Genomic DNA, 20,416 nt, shown 5'->3' with positions numbered 1-20,416 from the left:
ACTGAAGGACGCATCAGTTACTGACTTCAAGTATTTCAAAAAGTACTTGAAAGGTTCTTAAACTTGTTCCCAATTACAGAAATTGTGCACATTGTTAAAAATCATTTGGAGTCACTTGACATGATAAGATATAGCTTTTAATCCTGTATCTCAGATATCACTTTAGAAGATAAAATGCAAAATTCCTTTGAATAATAAAGCTGCAAACAAGAATCAGCACATAAAGATAACACACTGGCTCTTTAAGATAAGGAAGCTGAGCTTTGAAAAACCCAGTGCGGTAGAAAACTGGGCTAAAATTAGATATGCAATTATCAAGGAAATTTAAATGGAGATGAGACAAATTCACTGAGGGCCAGACATAATAAACACTTCAAATATCCTAAATAAGAAGAAGTCTAAATAATGTCATTTAGAACTATAACATGTAAACAAAGTAGAATTCAAAACTGATCATTCAGAATGATGAACTATTAGCTAACATATAATCTACTGTATAAGCACACCTTCAGCCTACACTTTGCGAATCACAGAGGAATTCTGGGGATGTGTTATTCCACTTTTGGCTCTGAAATTAAACTAGAGATTAAGGCTAACGGTGAATGTTCTAAGCAGACTGTTTTGATGAAAAATTTAAAATTTGTCCCCTAGGCTCCAATCTTGAAAGACTCCTTAGCATCCCATCTTTAAATATATGTTGCAGGAGATACCAGGGGTTACAGAATCTTGAGTCAAAGCCAGTCATATTGAAATGGTGCAAGAATGTATGTTGTCTAACAAAGGATTAATCCACATAGAGTAAAATCCTTTTTATTTTGAGCCATGCTGCTCAACAAAATGGAGCCCTTTTTGTTGTTTAGACATCAAGGGTAAGCTGTGACATATCTGGCATTTAAAGCAATCAGATTTGCCGTTGTACCATCTATCGTCTGAATGCTTTTTGCTGAATGTTTTTAGCCTATGGTTTGCAAATGTAGGGATTGTTACATAAAAATGCATTAGGAATAAAATTTGTGAAAATTGTGCTTCAGGTTAGATTAATCTGAGCACTCCTAAATCCAACTTGTGTCACAGTCCACATGTATGGTATCTTCCCCTTAATCTGGATTGATACTCAGAAATAAGATGTAGGGCTTCATAACTGTGTGTATCTTTGCTGCACACCTCAGTAAAACTGATGAAAATGTCTTTCAGTTCACTTGAATCTAGCCGCTGAGAACCTGTGCTTAATGTTCATTTCTCAGAGTGGACAGCCATTAGCATCCATTAAGTCCACATAATTCTAATGGATTGAGGCAGTCCTCACTTAAGCTTCCACATATGTTTAGGTCAACCTTCTACGGTCTGTCTGATTATAACTAAAACCACCTGAGGGGAAGCACAGAAACTAAACTGGAAAGGCCATGTCAGTCTTTTACCCAATGTCTAAAACCCCTAAGCTTGAATTAAAGATTGGAAAAAGCAGCTGAAAACAAATTGTCCTTCATGTTGTGTGCAAATAAGCAACAATAACATACATTTCCACATAAATGTAGTTGCTTGGCTCTCATACTAATACGGTACTGTTACAGGTCTGAAGGTTTTCGGTCAATCTTTCTTTAATCTAAAAAATAACATAGTATGCTTGGTGCAAACAACATGGAGCATGTTGAACAGACAAAGAAGATGAACTAGAGATACTGTGGCACAAAAATAAAGTAAAACTAAAGACTTTCATGGGGTAAATGGTATCTCACTGTTTCAACTATTGGACTACTGATTAAGGTTGTGAGATCAAATCCCACCATTACCTAGCTACTACTCTTGGGCAAAACCGTAATCTTTCTTATTTGTATAAATGAAATAACTGTGTACTGCTCTATAATGTAAGTGCCATGCTCTGCATAATGCATGATTTATTCAACAACAAACATCACAAACAATCTGTACATTAACTGAATCATGGCTTCAGGCTTCATTCATGAAAACTGAGAGACGTTATATTTTAACATATATGCAATTTATTCACTAAAATACACTATTCACTAATAACCATGTTTTTCTTTTCCTATGTGTTTTGTTGTTCTCCAAAAATGGGGCAAGCTGCTGGCACAGATCAACAAAAATTGCACTGGTCAAACAAAATCAAACTGATGAGCCACTCATCATTCTCAGCAAACAGAGTTCCCTGAGCACAGCCGTGTGGGCCAAATCTTCAAGTAAAGAGGTATCAGTCATTATCTGAAGCGTCCCTACGAGTCTTTAGATGTGCTGATTTTGGATGTACAGATTTTACTTCCCATTACGTGTGTCCCCTATCTACACCTCAATGTCAACACCACAGCTAGCAACTGCTTTGTCGATTATGCTGATGTTATTAAGTGGGATTAATCGAATTCGAATGAGAGCTCCTCATAATCAGTTTATCTGCTGTTATGCTTTTCTACCACTGGGAATTTTTGCATATGCATCTAAATTTAAATCCATCCTCACACACAAGAAGAACTTGATGAATAACACTCTCTGCATAGAAATGAGCATGTGTTATTGCTCACTAATACTAAATTACTCTAAATTACCAAATCACTCATACACATGGGAGTTTCATTTTGATTTTTCCACAACTTTCTTCAAGATCAAAACAATGCTTAATTGCTAGGATGTATTTTACCACAGACACTGTCTATAATGTAAAGTTTCTGTGGTACTGAATGGCTATGAGGAAAACTCCTTTGTATACATCTTGAACCCTAGGCCTATTTTTCTGCCTGTTTTTTGAAAATGACATAATCTATTTTAGTTGAGTACTAAAATACTCAGGTAAGAGAAAAAATTATTTTTCAATTCCATAGGGAATATCCGACGTAATCATTGATAACGAAGCCTAAAAACTCCAAAAATCTTTTTGATACAGTAACTTCTCAGTTAATTCGCATTAACTGTTCCAAGACTGATTTATCTATTGTGTATCAGAGATATTATAGAGAGGTATTTTTGAAGGATTTTTTAGCGGACACTCCTGATGGCACATGTTGGCGTTCTTCTGTAATATCTGAGATTTCTCAAGGTGTATTTGAATAATTCTGGAAATAATTCAAAATAAAGGTAACACATGTGAGATAGCTGCAGAACTGTTAAAATAAGTATATATATTACCAGATTAGAGTAAGGAAAGATGGAGCACAGCAAAAATAAATAAATAAAACTTCGGCTTGAAAGAATATTACAATTTTAGACAGTATTGTCTTAAATTTGATTTATCTATTGTGTGTCAGAGATGTTAGAGAGAGGTTTTTGTAGAGGCACACTGTCCTGTGCCAGGTTGGCACACCTCTGTATCTGAGTTTTATCAGCTGCCAAACTAAAGAACTTAATTTAATTGATTTATATGTCACTATAGAAATTCATTCCATCTAAATATAACTATTTAGGTTTTTGACAGCACTTCCGCTAGGGAAAACAGCGATAATATAAACTGAATAAACACAAATAATCCATAAAAAAACATCTGGTTACATACCTTACAGCTGATCAAAGGTACAGTATACCTGTATGTCATTTAGTTGATCCGGGGGTTTAAACACAGCTGCTTTCCGTTTTGTTTAAAAAGCAAAATAACGTGAGAAAATCCTTTAGAAATAGTAACGCAGTAAAGTCCGATACAATAAGCAGAAGTTTCTTTTAGCGGCAGACAGATGAGATTTTATAATTTGACTGAATTTTTCTCTTGGAATATGAATTATAATCCTGAAAACACTAAAGGTAAGAGCAAATTAAGTGTTATGGCTGCTCGGTTGTTTTGTGTATATTTTACTTTTTCATTCAGTGAATATTGGTCACACAGTGATGATTCTTATACTGTTGAATTCTGTAGAATCTCAGCTGTCTGATTCAGTCAAGGTTGTGTTTGTGTCCTGTAACGGATGATTACAGGAGTCAAATTTCTTACAGACGACATGTTTATGAAGTTTTCCGGTCTGTCCATTTAACTTTGTGTTGGAATTATGCTTTATTTAAGTGAAAATAGTGTTTCTAGTCGAGTTTCTAGTAAATAGTTGAGTTTCTTTCCGTTCTTTTGGTATGCTGCACGTGTAGATACATTCAAGATTTATATGTTTATGAACCTGATTTGTATATTTAGCTCCTCCTTGCCACGGGGGCTCTCGGGTGGAAACAATGACTATGAAACCAGTGACAAATGAAGTCTTTATTTCAGTTAGTGCTGCAAAAGTAATAACATTTTAATCATGATCCAAGATTTCTGTTTTTTTTTCTATAATCAATTCTGATTCTGAATTGCTGGATTACTCTGAAATCTAAAGAAATCTAAGGTGAAATCTAAATTGCTTATTGCTTAGATTTAGGTTGTGAGTTGTTGTTCTTCTTTCAGCTGCTCCTGTTAGGGGTCACCACAGTGGATTATATGATCTGCATATTTGATTTAGCACAGGTTTTATGCCACATGCCCTTCCTGACGCAACCCGTCAATTTTTATCCAGGCTTTAGGACCAGCTCTGAGAGTGCACTGGCTTGTTCAGCCCCCAGTGGCTGGGTTGGTTCCCTGCCCAGTAATGGAACCCAGGCCATGGCAATGAGAGCGCAGGATCCTTAGCAGCAGAATCTTGACTTATATTCCTCAGTCCTATAACTGTAGCTACTAAATATTTTGTTGTAGTCATTGAATAATATCTGTCTAGTTGCTTTTACAGTACAATTATTGTGCTTTCAAGTGCAAAATAATTATGATGATTATATTGCCCAGTAATAATTTCTATTAAGTAAGTAATATTTAAACAAAAAATGCACCTTGGATTCAATGAAGTCAGACTGAAGCATCAGCATCCAAAAACCGCCACACAGGGCACATATATTGCAAACAAATTATGGTTCATTTTTGTCCTACTCTCTGTCCCATTCAACATCTGAGGTTCTTCATAGTTTCCAAGTTTCCTAAGGTAAGTGTTAAAGTGATATTAGAAGTGTGATCCTTTCTCTGTAGATATTACGATAGAGAACCCTTTGCTGTCACTACTTATTTGGGTCTCACCATTATGAATGCAGGCTTTTTAGATTGTCAAGCATATCATTTCAATTTTGAAAAGTAATCTTGTTCATCCAGGTTTCACTGAAACCCCAAAGGTCACAAGATGTTGCAATAAAACCCATTTTTTAAACAAACTGTGTATCTGCTAATAATCTACCTACTCATTCTATTTAAAAAAAAATAGGAAAAATAAAACACAATATGAATAAGGTGAAGAAAAGGTTCTCTCAGGCATATAAGCTTCTGACAGGCCATTATCATAAATCATCCCCTGTGGCCCTTTAGTGTACAGTTCAGACTCAAAGGTGCTGTCAGAGACTCGTGAATCTTGTGCAAGGACGTGTCTAAGACAAAGGCCAGGAGAATGGGTTCTGTGGCCTTCATGCATGCAATGCTCCATTTGCTAATGGCCGGCGCCAATGTTAATCTGACATAAGCATCCTCTGTGTGTGTGTGTGTGTGTGTGTGTGTGTGTGTGTGTGCTCCGTTGAGCTAGGCAATATTTATCTTCACTGACACACCAATTAGTCCTCACCTCGCAGTTTCATTGAGGGCTATGAGACAATGGCTCTGTTGAGATCTACTATGCTGGGCTACACACAAATCAAATAGGCATAATAACATCCATAATGTCCTTACAGTAATACATTAGACTGGTTAATAATGACTTAAATATTCAATTCGGTCTTATTAATATGTGGACGTTTTGAATTTTCAATTCAATTTTCCTCTTTGTTAGTGTAAACATTCCTTGCCATACAGACCAAATCATTTCTTACATTTCATTCATACAAGTTCAAGTCTGCTCACAAATGTAACTGGTTTTGCTCATTGTAAATGGCATATTCTTGTCTAAGGTTTTGAATTGCAGCTAATTATTAGCTAATTACACTTGTGTGTTTTATTTGGTACAGCTTTTGTATTACAGTGGCTGATATTTTATTAACATTTTTCATTATAGGATTTCCATGTGCAGTAATCTAACTCCAATTAGATTAGTAATTGAACTATAAAATGAAAAAAAAAAAACAATCAGCCAAATAATCCTAACTACAGGATGTTCACATTTAATTTACCGACATATCTAAACATCCCTTAATGTAATTTTGTTCATAAACTGAGACATATTATAGTCCTTATTTTCTCAATTCAATATCTATAACCAAGTGATTAAAACGAGTAAGACCTCTACGCCATCATAAGCTGCAAGGTGCACTGCCACAGTGCAATCAGAGACCTTTGGGGTAAAAACACTTGCTTCTGTTTAGGTAAAATACAAACCCTCTGTCTAGCATTACAATCTTAGTGGCTAGACGATATTCAATATTTAAGCTTTTTCAAGGAAAGAGAACAATCGAGAGCTAACATATTTTATGAGCACCTTGCAGTACTCCCTATTGATCTCCCTATGAATTAAAATCCAATGTGGCACAATACATGCTTCATTTCAGTCAGATAGCTATAGATTCTTCTTTCTGCTCTTCCTAACAACTCTCTTAACTGTCTCCTTTCAAAGGTGAAATGATCTGTCTATAGCTTTCCACTCAGTTGCACTCTAAAGCATTCATCTCAACCAATGAATACATTCAAGGTTCTGCTCAGAAATGTTTTTGTTGTAGTCTGGTATTAGTACTATTCCTGGATGAGCAGAAATCTGTAAAATATGAACCTGGCCTCAAGTTCTATGCTACAGGATAATTAGGATTTATTTTGTTTTTGTTCTTTTTATGTGTTTCTGTAGTGTGTACATACTACAGTACATACTAGAATATGACCCGGATTTTTCTAAATCCTTAAAAAAATGACAGTTGCAAGGCCAAAAGCAACAGTATAAAAATCCTAGTTTCAATGATCCGTCTTGAATGATCCGTTGTTGTCTCTGAATAGATCAGGTATCTGACCCACTGCTGTTAGTCAGACAAACCATCTTTCTATATGAATAACAGGATGTTGGCATCTTTAACTAAAAACACTCACAATAGACAGAAAAATATTGAGACTGCTAATTGCTCGATATAAGAAATGATTTTTTCAGGTTCTGTGTTTCAATTTCCAATGTGAAGCTAACAACCTTCATAGATACAAAGTCAGTAGGTAAGTAAAGAGAAAGTAAAAATGGAAATGTTCCGTATGCAAAAAGATTAAACCTAACTGAGGACACAAACAGCTCTGCTTGACAGCTGGCGGCTGAGCTTTGGCTCATCTTGGCAAGCTCTGGCCTTGCTGTCTACTGATATGCAAGAAACTTTCATCACGGAATGAGTCTTGTGAAAAAGAGGAAAGAAATAAAAAAGGAACAGTTCATTGAGATTCATAACCATCTCTTTCCATATACTGTTACTTTTCGCAGTCAGTCCTAACTATACAAATACCTTTCTGGTCCCAATGGTGCTTTTGTCAACCGGTGATAAAAGTTGGGTTCAACAGGTTTAAAGATACAGTAGTGACGCATTTGCCTTGACTGTGATTACAGCACGCATGGTATACAGTATACACTGCACCAAAATCATTTCACCAAAACAATATATAAAAGGAGCTTAAGTATTTCTAATATATAATTAAAAAAATAAAATAATGAATGCTGAAATGATGAGAAACTTGAATTTCTAGTCTCTAGCTTTCCACAGGAGGAAAATGCAGTTTTTGACGAGACAGAGTGTGAAAGATGAAGCCCAACCGAGGGAGCAAATAATACTGTCTCACAGTTTCAGGCAGGAGGTTAAAAGCATCCCCTGAATCACTGGCCTTGCTGTGTAATTGTGTTAAATGAGCCATTTAAACAAAACACTACAGCTATGAGACAGAATCAAATCTGGCAGTGTATTTCTCTTTAAGCAGCATTTCAATACAACATTGACAAACACCATAACACACGAGTCAGAAAGAGATTTACGATAGTTTTAGAACATGGAGACGATTCTGTCAGACTCTTCTCCATGTTAAATAGCATAATCAGTCTTACAGACTTAGAAATTGTTGGATTACACAAAGCTGAACAGATAAACACAGTGCTTTAGACCTCAGACTTCTATGTTTTAGAAATTGCATTCGGTTATAAAAAAGATTCTGTATATTAACCAGGTTAAAATGCTGTATGATTACTTACCATGATTACATAGATAACATGATGTAATATGCTGTAGAAGGTTAAATAACACCAACAATCAACAGTTAAGAGCTTTTTAAAATTGGTTTGAATTAAACTGGGTAACCAAACCAATATGACTAAAACCTAAAAATCCGAATGTCAGAAGTTTCTGTCATTTCTCAGGCTGTCAGATATTTCACAGCGTGATTAAGGGAAAAAACCTGCTCTACTCAACCTACCATATGATGTCAAACGTTCTATTCACACTGCAATATTTATTATATTCGATAATGTTAGGATTATTTACGATTGTTCTTGAGCCCCAATAAGTGTGAGAGAAGGTTCACAACATGGCTACTACACTTACATATGCTTTAAAGTAAACAATATAAATTAGAGCTCTTGAAATGTTTGTCTAAATCTGGACCTTTTCCCTGTAAACTGCTTGCCAAAAGTTTTTCTTTTAAATCGACCTTTCCTTTTATTCTATCTCTCATCTTTGCCTAATCCACAGAGACATTAAAAAAGTGTTAAAACTCAAAGAGACTAATCTGTTTGCAAACCCATACACATATCCAGCACACAACGTCTATTACGTTGAATAAAAGAACACTTATTTTTCTCTTATTAATCTCAATGTTCACTAAGTAAACACTGCTCCAGTGTCTGAACTCATATCTAAGCTTACCCTCAGAGAAGCTGATGAGACCAAGCAGGTGCAGCAGCTTGAGTGAGGTGCACACGATCACCACGATGCCCAGCGTCTGCAGCCCCTCTGTCTCCCATGCCGTGCCCAGCATGGCACCCTGCCCTGACTCATGCCAGCCCCCTGGCTCCTCCACCTCTGCGCTCCAGTTACCCAAAGCCCATGTGCCCTCCTCCACAGACTGGCATGGGCCCTGTACCCCAAGGCACCCACGTGTGCCACCCAGCTCCTGTCCCAAATCCAGTCTGCGTGGCCAGGGGAGAGTGCTCGAGATGACACCGGATAGAAAAGGCACAAGAAACAGGGGAGGAGAGGAGAGGAGAGTTTGACCCACTCTGCTGTGTTAGTTGTACTGTGCTCTTATTTGAGAGACTGTACTCAGGCGTTTAGTCTCAGCAAAGGGAGGGTTGGGAGCGAAAGAGAGGAGAGAGAGAGAGAAAGAGAGAGGGAGGGACAGAGGGAGGAAGCGAGGAAAGTAGTAGACTACAAGAGGGAACAGTGCAGTCGCACAGGCAATCCTGATCTGGTTAGCATGTACCAAAGGTATGATGCACTTTTTTTCTGTTATTTCAATACTGTGTGACAAAACAGTTGCAGTACAGTATGTATATCTATCTATCTATCTATCTATCTATCTATCTATCTATCTATCTATCTATCTATCTATCTCTCTCTCTCTCTCTCTCTATATATATATATATATATATATATATATATATATATGATTTGAGACTATTGATTTTAGCTTTTGAGAATAAGCTATGCCTTATTTACAACCCAAACCTTAATTGTTAGAATTTTGTATATAAAATCAAGTTATATGGAGATTCATTTACTTTAAAACCAATGATTTCACTGCCCCTGCCTCAGAAGCTAATACCCATCAATAGCCATTGACCATTTCCTAGAACACTTAACTACTGCCCCCTGCTGGTAATATAGATTTGCAGTTTTGTATTAGTTGTGTGTATGTGTGTGTGTATGTGTATATGTGTATGTGTGTGCATGAGTGTATGTGTATGTGTATGTGTGTATGTGTATGTGTATGTGTGTGTATGTGTATGTGTGTATGTGTATGTGTGTATGTGTATGTGTACAGTATATGTGTATGTGTGTATGTGTATGTGTGTATGTGTGTATGTGTATGTGTGTATGTGTATGTGTATATGTGTATGTGTGTGTATGTTTATATGTGTATGTGTGTATGTGTATGTTTATATGTGTATGTGTATGTGTGTATGTGTATGTGTGTATGTGTATGTGTATGTGTGTATGTGTATGTGTGTATGTGTGTATGTGTATGTGTGTATGTGTATGTGTGTATGTGTATGTGTACAGTATATGTGTATGTGTGTATGTGTATGTGTGTATGTGTGTATGTGTATGTGTGTATGTGTATGTGTATATGTGTATGTGTGTGTATGTGTATGTGTGTATGTGTGTGTGTATGTGTATGTTTATATGTGTATGTGTGTATGTGTATGTGTATGTGTTTTCTGTTCCAAGTGCAGAGATTGCATAGGCTTTAATATATAATTACAAACTTTGAAAATAAATAATGTATCACATGGGTATGGCACAGTATTAACTATACAGAATAAATAAGCTTTCTCTAATTTACATTATACAGCCAAAAGTATGTAGACACCTGACCATCACATGCAATCTAAGGCATCAAAGGTATTCTTAAATGCTATCTGAAAAAATATTAAATTTAAACTACTTATGGTAGACAGTTTAGTTTGATAGACATTTTACAGGTAAATGTTAATTTCCCTGTAACTCTGAACTGAATAATCTGTTGACAGAAATAATTTTTTTAAATACCTTTTACAACATACTTTTTTGTAATACACGACACCTCGAGATTCCGTCCAACTCAAACTCCAGCTTTTCATGCATCAGACTTTCTACAGGTCTTAAACCTGTCAGGAAATGTCTTCGAGGTCCTATCTAAAATGTCACTTGGAGTGGTAACGGAAAACTGTCCTGTCCTCGTCGCCATCCAGCACATGATACATCACGGGTTTAAAAAGTTGTTTTCTGATTAATAATGCTAAAGGAATTGATGTTTAGATTTCAGAAGACTTTCAGAATTCCATGGTAGCTGAACTCAGTCCTTGGCGATTCCTTTAGTACTTACTCCAAAGAGGTTGGTAGAAGGAAGAAAGCTCTGTGCTATATCACCTACAGCTTAATATAGATAAAGAGAGGAGGGAATAGTAATCATACCATGTGATCCATTTTTGATTATACAATCAATGGCAAAATCTACTAAACCCTATGCACTAAAATCCATTTGATTAAAAGGGAAGGGGAAATATCTAACCTCAAGGGTGACACAATGATTCAGCGGCCTCACAGTGTAGCTGTGATCTTACTTCTAAGGCAGTGAGGCTTTAGGAAGGGCATCTGGTAGCATCTGTAGCAGTAATGCTGGCTTGACTGAGCAGAAAATCTCACCTCAGAATGCTCCAGCAATTTACAGTTTCAGATGAAATGGAACAAAGGTTTCTCACATGATCTTCTTTTGTTCCTCAGTGATAAAACTCACTAACTACTATCTAAAAGTATGCTACAGTAAAGTGACTTTATTGCTCACGTTTACTTCATCACGTTTAGAACTCTAGGTCTTTTGGTAACTGTCTTACTTACAATAACACCAGTAACTGTCTTACTTACAATAACACCAGTAACACATCAAGGCAACCAAGGAACGGAAAGCTCAAGGCACTTCTTTTTTCATTTGCTTTTCATGAGGTATATGAAGCTGCGTACATGTAAAAAAAAAAAAAAACAATCAATAAAATCAAATAAATCCTTTTACAAGTCATCCATTACCATGAAGGGGAAAACAAATACATTTCAACACACATGAGACAGATGGTAACAGATATAAAATACAGAATCCCTTCCATTAAACACAAGTTGGGCCAAACCAAAAGTTTCATGTCTGAAAATATTGGAAATTTACCAGAAATCACACCCACATGCACACAGTGAGGATGACAGTAAAGGCAGGAAAAAGAGTGCAATCATCAGTTTTTGAAGAGTTTTTTTTTTTAGTGGTTCTTATGTTTCACACTTCATAATATAAACTTTCAGAACCATTTTTTGGAAGTGTTACAATAAAGAAACCATTCCTTAGAGCGTATAGCAAAACCTGGCACTTACACTTAGCGCTACAGTTAGGATCTGGTGTCGAAGTGAGATAAAACCAAAATCTAACTTTTTGGTCATGAAAACATTCAGCATCTTTGACCATAAACAGAGACTATATACACACATACAATGGTACCTGATAGACTCTAAAACAGGATGGCTGGGAAACTGGACATCCTGGATGAAACCAATGTGGAAATGAAATTTACATGAACACATTCAGTAATCTGAGCTCGGGACTGGACTGAGGACCAGACAGATAGATTTACTTCCAAATAAATGCATTTAAATACTTTTTTTTAATCTGGACTGTCAAGGATTAGGCCTTTCACTAACAAGCGCAGTTTAGTTGAATCTCTTTCCACTCCATACTTTCAAATTATACCATTGAAAATTCATTAAAAGCACCCAGCTGTTTAGTGTCATGCTCTAAACTGGTACCTTTCTAAAATGAGAAACTGCTGTGCCACAAAAACATCATTCATCATATTGATGACAGCTACATGACATGAAAGAGAATCTATAATAGGGTCATTAAGCTGTGAGCAGACCAGTTGGGCAGTCTTATGGGACTAATTACATGCCACTCAGTAATACCTGTTATTCTATGCAAATAGGATGAAGTCGCCAGTATTTGGGAAACATTAAAATTAGCCTGTCATATTTATAAAAGCACCTGGCATGAAATGTGAGCAATTAAAAGTCTATGATCTGTGGCTGCCCCGACCAGAGCTGCATACACAATGTGGAGCAAAAGGACACGTTGTTTTTTCTGCATCTCTCTCTCTCTCTCTCTCTCTCTCTCTCTCTCTCTCTCACACACACACACACACACACACATATGTTCTTTTAAAAAAAAATGTTTGAAGCATAGCATATAGCTGTGAATGTTCTTCTTCTTCAGGTCTCTTAAAGACAGCAATTTCTAAGAACACGTACAATTTATACTCATAGTTTCAATGTTTGAACACGTTGCTACTTGAAATTTAAAGCTAAAATTCTAAGGACACCCATATTTAAGTTCTTTTTTACACACCTACACTTTATAGTCTACAGGTATAGAAAAGTAATGATTTATAACTGCAGTGTAGCTGGTGTCACCCAGAAAAAGGATGGTTCCCTTTTGAGTCTGGTTCCTCTCAAGGTTTCTTTCTCTTGTAACCTCAGGGTGTTTTTCTTTGCCAGCATTGTCTGTGGCTTGCTCATTATGGATTAATGGATAAATGTAAGTTAAAAATTTTATATCCAGATGTCTGTATCGCTGCTTTGTGACATTATTAAAAGCATTATATGAACAACACCTTCTCATTTCTGTAGTGCTTAGAGATAAATATTTGTGCTATTATTATTAGTTCAACTCTTTTAGTCTGCACTTGCACTTGATGTTTTGCTCTCGGTAGGATGACGAAGTGAACAAACTAAAGCTTCAACATTGTCCTGGTTCTGGAGAGCAGGAGACAGGGCTTGATAACAAAGACATGTTTCTCTATCTGTCTCAGCAGGACAGCCGAGAGAGACTCTCTTTGTGCTCTTCATAAAAAGCAGGCATGTGGAACAAATGAGACATGGAACAAAAATGGCTGAAATAGCAAAGAATACCAGAGATTTTTAGAGAAGCAGTGTATCAAGATTTGTGCCTGCTGTGTATGAGGAACTAATCGCACAGACATCACTAATACCTCCAACACACCTGCTGAATATGTGATTAACAATCAGCACACTGAATCAGCAACCGTGCGTCTCGGTTCAACTGATTTGCAGCAGGCAGACTCTGGGGAGATCTCTGATTGAAAGCTGAGCCTTCTGACAAAATTCCTCTGAATATTGAAACATATTCAGTGTTCATGTAAGTGAGATAAAATGCATATTAATTGACAGTTGTGTATGTGAGAGGCCAGATATAAGATAGAAATGAAATATGGATGATATAAAGGCTTGGAGAGACAGAGAGACAAAGAGAGAGAGAGAGAGAGAGAGAGAGAGAGAGAGAGAGAGAGAGCGAGAGAGAGAGAGACTATAAGTATTCTATACAGTTCTGGAAACTTAGATATAATATAAGTATAACTTATATATTAGAAATAATATATTACTCTGATTATTATTTTATTAATTCATTTGTTTATAGTCACGTCAAATAAACCATGTAGCATTTTATTGTGTAGCATTTTGTCTACTGTAATGTGTATAATGCCTTCCACCATGAAACATAAAATAAAAAAACAGGCCTCTATATGCAAAAATGTTAACGATGAAATGTAAAAATACAACAAACCACAACATAAGGCATGAACAGAAAACTAGTTAGAAATAGTGAAACACTGATCCACTCGGTCTCAATACAATACCTAATGAAAGTAGCATACGACCTGGAGAGTTAAAACAGATACTAAGAAAAATGGGTAAAACTGGACAACATTTCTGGCATTCAGAATAAAGATGTCATTAAGCGGGATTTAGCATGAGTGTTAAACAGAACTAATTTGTTTCATGTGTGTTCTACAACATTAAACATCAATGTCAATTCAGAAAGGGAGAAAGTCTGAGCTGATATCATTTAGATTTTTTCATTTTAGATGAATATATTTACATACAAAATGTGACTAGTTTGGTTATTTGTAATAATAAATGAACTGCAAAATAGAATGTTTAAATTATTGTTGGTATAAATATGAATTCCTTTGTATTCTCTTATATGTCCTAAGGACAGAAAAATCTTTACCCTTTTGTGTAAAAATGATAATTGAACAAACATTTAGAAAATCAAACACAATGCATTGTTGCAAGCACCAGTCGATGTGCAGCACTGCGATGCTTTAATCAGACCGACTAAACAACCATAATGGCACACATGCACGTACAATCATGTACAGAAATAACTGCTGTGTTTACCTGACCATCACAACACCAATCAGTCAGTCTGGATCAATAGCCTGGCCATCTTCAATACACCCACAAACCCTAGACAAGTGTTCAAGTGAGCCTTTGTATCTATGTCACTAAGCAAGGTTACAGGCATCAGCAAAACATCAAGCCTCCATGATTAGCAATGTTCAGGCTACATTATACGCATCAATCAACAATCTGAGGACAACCCTATTAGAGCTGGGGCTTAACTTTATTCAGAAGGACCTTGAACAACTATTTCATAATGGAGTAATCTGTTATGAATTTGATTGTTGTGGGAAATGAATTGCACTCCAGCACAGTTATGTGTTCAACTAAATCATCTCTGTGGGGCAAGAGCCGAATAAAAGTAGTGAGAGTTAAAAGGCAAAAGGAGGCAATGGGGTGTCCTTACGACAAAATGTGCTAAAGCATTCAACAGCCTGCAGCTGATAAAGGTGTTGACAAGAGCTTGAAACATTATTCAGAATAACTGCTGCAAGAACACAAACCACTCAGCATGGCTAGCGCTATCGCAAAAGCCATTCATACAGAAGAACTGCTTCATTGAGCTTTAAGATTAAAAAACATGTGGAACTCAATAACATGTCTGAATGTCGATAAGTTTCCTCCACCCATACAAGTCTACTCCTTCTTATTACTTATTTGTATGCCTCAAGCACGATGCCTCGACTTCAATCAGGATATATAAGCTTCTGACGTTATTCAGACATTTTGAGTTTAATGTCAGCATTTCACTGATTGGAACAATTCCAAAATCCCAAAATTTTAACATATTAAGATTACGAACATTAAGACTATGCAGCAAGCCACAATCTTGTGGTTTAACTGCGTTTGATTTCTTCTAGTTGTGAGCTGAGCCACAGAAGCAGCTGATACAAATGTAAAGTCAGCACAATTTATTACAACTGTAGAGTAGTAGATGGAAGTTTAATTCAATATACTGATCTAATTCTTTTTAACTGTCCAGTTTAATGGAGTTCCAGTTTGAGCAATTAAATTTCACTGGCGTGGGCTGTAGGTTTTATTATTTTATTATACGCAAAAAAAACCCAAAAACGCTTCAAATTGTGCCTCATGCGTATCATTATGAAAGGACTCAAGTTAAAGGAGGCCTAGTTCAATGCGCAAATATGTTAAAAATATGATAATCAGACATATAATAGTCATATAGTTTAAGAGTCATGTAGGTATTCATACGGGTTTGTTCTTTTGGAGTAGGTTAAACTTTAAAATATGAAATGTCGTTAAAGAAATATCAGAAATGAATAAAAATTATTACTCACTTTTATCAGCCATGTCTATTTTCCAGATTTTGATTTGAGTGATAATTTCAGGGGGCACGGTGGCTTAGTGGTTAGCGCATTCACCTCACACCTCCATGGTTGGGGGTTTGATTCCCGCCTCCACCTTGTGTGTGTGGAGTTTGCATGTTCTCCCCGTGCCTCGGGGTTTCCTCCGGGTACTCAGGTTTCCTCTCCCGGTCCAAAGACATGCATGGTAGGTTGATTGGCATCTCTGGAAAAATTGTTCGTAGTGTGTGATTGCGTGAGTGAATGAGAGTGTGTGTGTGTGTGTGTGTGTGTGTGTGTGTGTGTGTGTGTGTGTGTGTGTGTGTGCCCTGCGATGGGTTGGCACTCCATCCAGGGTGTATCCTGCCTTGATGCCCAATGAAGCCTGAGATAGGCACAGGCTCCCCGTGACCCGAGGTAGTTCGGATAAGCGGTAGAAAATGAATGAATGAATGAATGATAATTTCAGTAGTTGTGATTCCACCAATATCGTAAATGTACTGTTCTGTGATTGAGATTGTCTACAGTATTTTTTTATACCGGTTACAGTGATATCCAAAAAAATGTCCTATTAGAGTAAAAATACCTAGCAATAAAATGCAACCTCAAAAACACTGTTGTGGGAGTGCATAAGATTCTTTAGATTTGTGAATATAATAAAAAATAGTGAGCCCCAGATCTAGTAATATATAAAGAAAAGAAGCTGCTATGCACGGTTCATAAGAACAACAGAGACAGAAGAAAGCATGTGTTAAAACTTACACACAAAATAACAAGCTAGCATGATAAAGTCTGTCCTGGCTGCCATTATGTCTCACCTGGAGTGAAACTGAGCTCCCTATGTGATCAGATCTGTTGTAACTTTCTAATCAACCTGAAACTCTTCAAGCACACACTTCCACATAGTTTAGTTGTTGTGATTATTTCATCAGGAGATGGTGTTTCTTTAAACCAATGGAACAAGGTTTAGTTGGAAGAGCTTGTCAAACACATCCCTGACACAGGCTTTGGATTCGCTGTGGCCCCGACTAGAACACTAGATTACTGAAGATGAATAAATGTCCAGCAAATTTGTGAAATACAAATTCTAATAATGCAAGTTTGTATAGGTGTTGTATTGAATTGTGGTTTTATTGTCATGTTCATGATCAGCATGTACCCTGAATTTTGTAAATGTGCAAAAATATTGACCTACTGAGAAAGATAATAGTCCTTAATCAACAAAAAAATCATATCACATGCTCCAGCTTCAAAATCGGTAAAAAATTCCACCAACAATCACATGGACATACTTAATGTTTGCATGGCTGATAGAGATTAGTTTGGAGGAACTCGAGAACTTACACACTTTACTCAGAGTAAGCTTATTAGACTTTAATCACCTGGACAACAGATTAGAGACTAAACTGTTTACTATGCTGTGTAGCCCTAAACGCAGTCATGCATTCCACTAAAGCCCAATATTGATGTCCATTCATGGGTTTTACAGCATCTGCACAAGTTTAGATTACTTTTTAAAGAAACCGTGACAGTCTATTTGCTGAGAATATTATTAGGTCATCTATCAAGGCAGCTATGTTGGTACAGCAAGGATTTTCTTCTTGTTTAGGATTCACACCTCTCTTAAACATATTCCTGGATAAATCCTATCCCCTTAGAGAATGTTATGGTTTTTTTAATGCTATATTTGTTTTTAATGCTATATAAACCTAATGAAATGTGAAACTAACAAATTCTGAAATGTCTGGACTGCAAAATTAAACAGGTGCAAAAGAAGATGAAGTACCTGAGCCCAGTTGAATGCTCAATTCTGATTGGTCAGAAGTTGTTGATCCATTTTCTTTAACACTATGGTCAAATCTCAGGTTAACATTGTGCTAGGATTTCTGTAGTAGCGACTTCTGAAAGTACTGCACGGCAGATGCTGCACATGAGCATTTTATTACTTATGTTAACTGTTGATATGTTGACGGTATTGGATTATTAGTGAACTGTAAAAGGGCAGTGGAGGCTCAATTGGTGGCTCAAGTGGGTAAGGCTCTGGGTTGCTGATGGGAAGATTGGGGTTAAATGCCCAGCGATGCCCCAAGCTGCCACTGTATCATGTCTGACCTCCAAATTTGGGATATATGATAAAAGAATTTTACTGTGCTGTAATGTATATACAGTATGACAAAATTCTTCGGTGTCAAGTTACATAAAAGATTAAAATAGCAAAGTCTTTCCAGTTTCTTTGTAAAATGTCTTATTAACAGAAAGGAAAAAGGAGAGTGAGGAAAAAGTATGGAGTTAACACAATGCACAAATACGGCATGATTTTTCCATTAGGAAAGTCTTCACAAACAGCATTAAAGAAATTATAGAGGAGCTACATCCTATATGGATAAGCAAATGATATCTGCAGAACGCAGAAGCTCACTGGGACAACAAGATGGATGACAAAGTAGAAATTACTGTTTGGAGAAAGACTGCATACTCCAGCAGAATTTAATAACAGGCAAAAGTCTGTCATTTCATTTAATGTTATACGTGTGCACATGATAATAAATTGTAAAACATTATTAGCTGCCTACACACTTAATTAGGTTTATATCTCAAAGTGCACGCTTATAAATGACGAATGCAAATCTGTAAGGAACAAATAAAACATTAATATGAGCTGCTTCTTCTCAAACATAAATCCTAGGAAATTAGCATGATTTATGAAAATGGTCTGCATTGTACTTTCATGAGTAAATCCATTATAATGATGAGGCAGTGGTAAAATGAATTAGCTGTCTTATCTAATCAATAACATGAAATTTCTTGTGAATCATTTATCGATCTTCATAATTCTATGAATTGAATAAGCATAAGTATCTTTTTTTTGTCGTTGTCCTCAAGCATCACTGAATATCGTGTGAAATTCTACAAAATTGGTTTCTACTAAAAAAATCAATGTGTGTATGTGTGTGTGTGTGTACGTGTGTAAGAAAAACAAAAGTTCTGATAAATTGTCAATAAACTGTGCTGTTAAGTATCTAGAGAACTTAGTAGATACTCAACCTTTAGTACTACTGTTCTAGATTATCATATATTCATTTATCTGTATTAAACTATGTTTTCATTATGTTTGTGTAACAAGTAAAAACACTGGTTACATTTTACTGTAGCTCCATCTAATGGGCTTACAAGATAAACGCAGCTTAATTGTATTTTCATCATGTAATGAGGGGTTTACAATGTCATGTGTGATACAGAGCTGCACGAATGCTGCATATATAGCAGGTACAATTGTTAAAAATAATGTTTTTATGTTTCTAATAATTCATACAGATAAACAGATTTTATTTTAGTTTTTAGTTTTTTTAGATTTATATAATAAATACGATGCTCATATGTGATAGATCTATAAAGAAAATTATATTCACTGCATATTCAGTAGTAGTAGTAGGCATCTAGAGATGTACCAGCTCCAGTTGGATTCTGCTTCATGTGGATTTCAGACAGAGGAGATGCCATCTACCTGTGGTGTTTGAGGATAACATCCTCCTCATCAATACACAACTGTCGGATTGTACTGTATATTTATAATCACACCCTCCAGTGTCACCCAAGTGAGGATGAGGTTCCCTTTTGAGTCTGGTTCCTCACAAGGTTTCTTCCTTTTCCATCTAAGAGAGTTTTTCTTGTCACAGTCTCCTTAGTCACCTCAGGCTTGCTCATTGGGGATTAATACAAACACATTTAAATATTGGATATAATATTAATATATATAATATTTAAATTGAAGCCCAGTTTTATACAATATTTAGTATATTTACCAGATCATTCATTGCACTGAAAACATCTATGGATAAAACCACCAAGTGGCCATAAGGGAGCACTGCATTATTAATAAAAACTATTATTAGTTGTCTACAATGTGACAATGATCCTGACTGTAAAATACCTATTTTTGGATATCTATTTATAAAGTTCTGACAAATCTGCTACTGAGATGTATCTTTCCTCCAGCATGTACTTAAACCTGCTTGCTGGATCCAAAACATCTCCCACCTACTGTGTGTGGAAAATCTGCAGTATGCATCTATGAAGAAGTTTCAAACTTGATCTACACAATATGTGAATGAACAGCAGATGGTCATGCAGTAGCCTGACAGGAGACTGATTGGTGACTGTGTGATCTTATTTTTGGTTTCACTCTGATTCACACACAAAGCAACACCTCTCCTGATTTTCTGTTTTTTGGAGAATCTTAT

At 36.2% G+C, this 20,416-nt stretch overlaps 1 protein-coding gene across 4 annotated transcripts in view; it reads right to left on the bottom strand.

Moving 5' to 3' along the window:
- kcnip4a (potassium voltage-gated channel interacting protein 4a) overlaps positions 1-20,416 on the bottom strand; it is an 83,948-nt gene that overhangs the window by 24,414 nt on the left and 39,118 nt on the right. Inside the window, exon 1 of one of the 4 annotated variants that reach the window (XM_060874413.1) lies at positions 8,800-9,174. The exons of the other annotated variants lie outside the window; for them this stretch is intronic. Coding sequence (XP_060730396.1) covers positions 8,800-8,911 — 112 coding nt within the window. The 5' untranslated portion in view covers positions 8,912-9,174. Of the gene's footprint in view, positions 1-8,799; positions 9,175-20,416 lie in introns of those variants that run through there. 4 annotated transcript variants of the gene reach the window in all.

Source organism: Tachysurus vachellii, chromosome 7 (genome assembly GCF_030014155.1).
Source record: "Tachysurus vachellii isolate PV-2020 chromosome 7, HZAU_Pvac_v1, whole genome shotgun sequence".
Taxonomy (NCBI): Eukaryota; Metazoa; Chordata; class Actinopteri; order Siluriformes; family Bagridae; genus Tachysurus; species Tachysurus vachellii.
The sequence above is the reverse complement of the archived record's forward strand: the minus strand, read 5'-3'. Positions and strand labels throughout refer to the sequence as shown.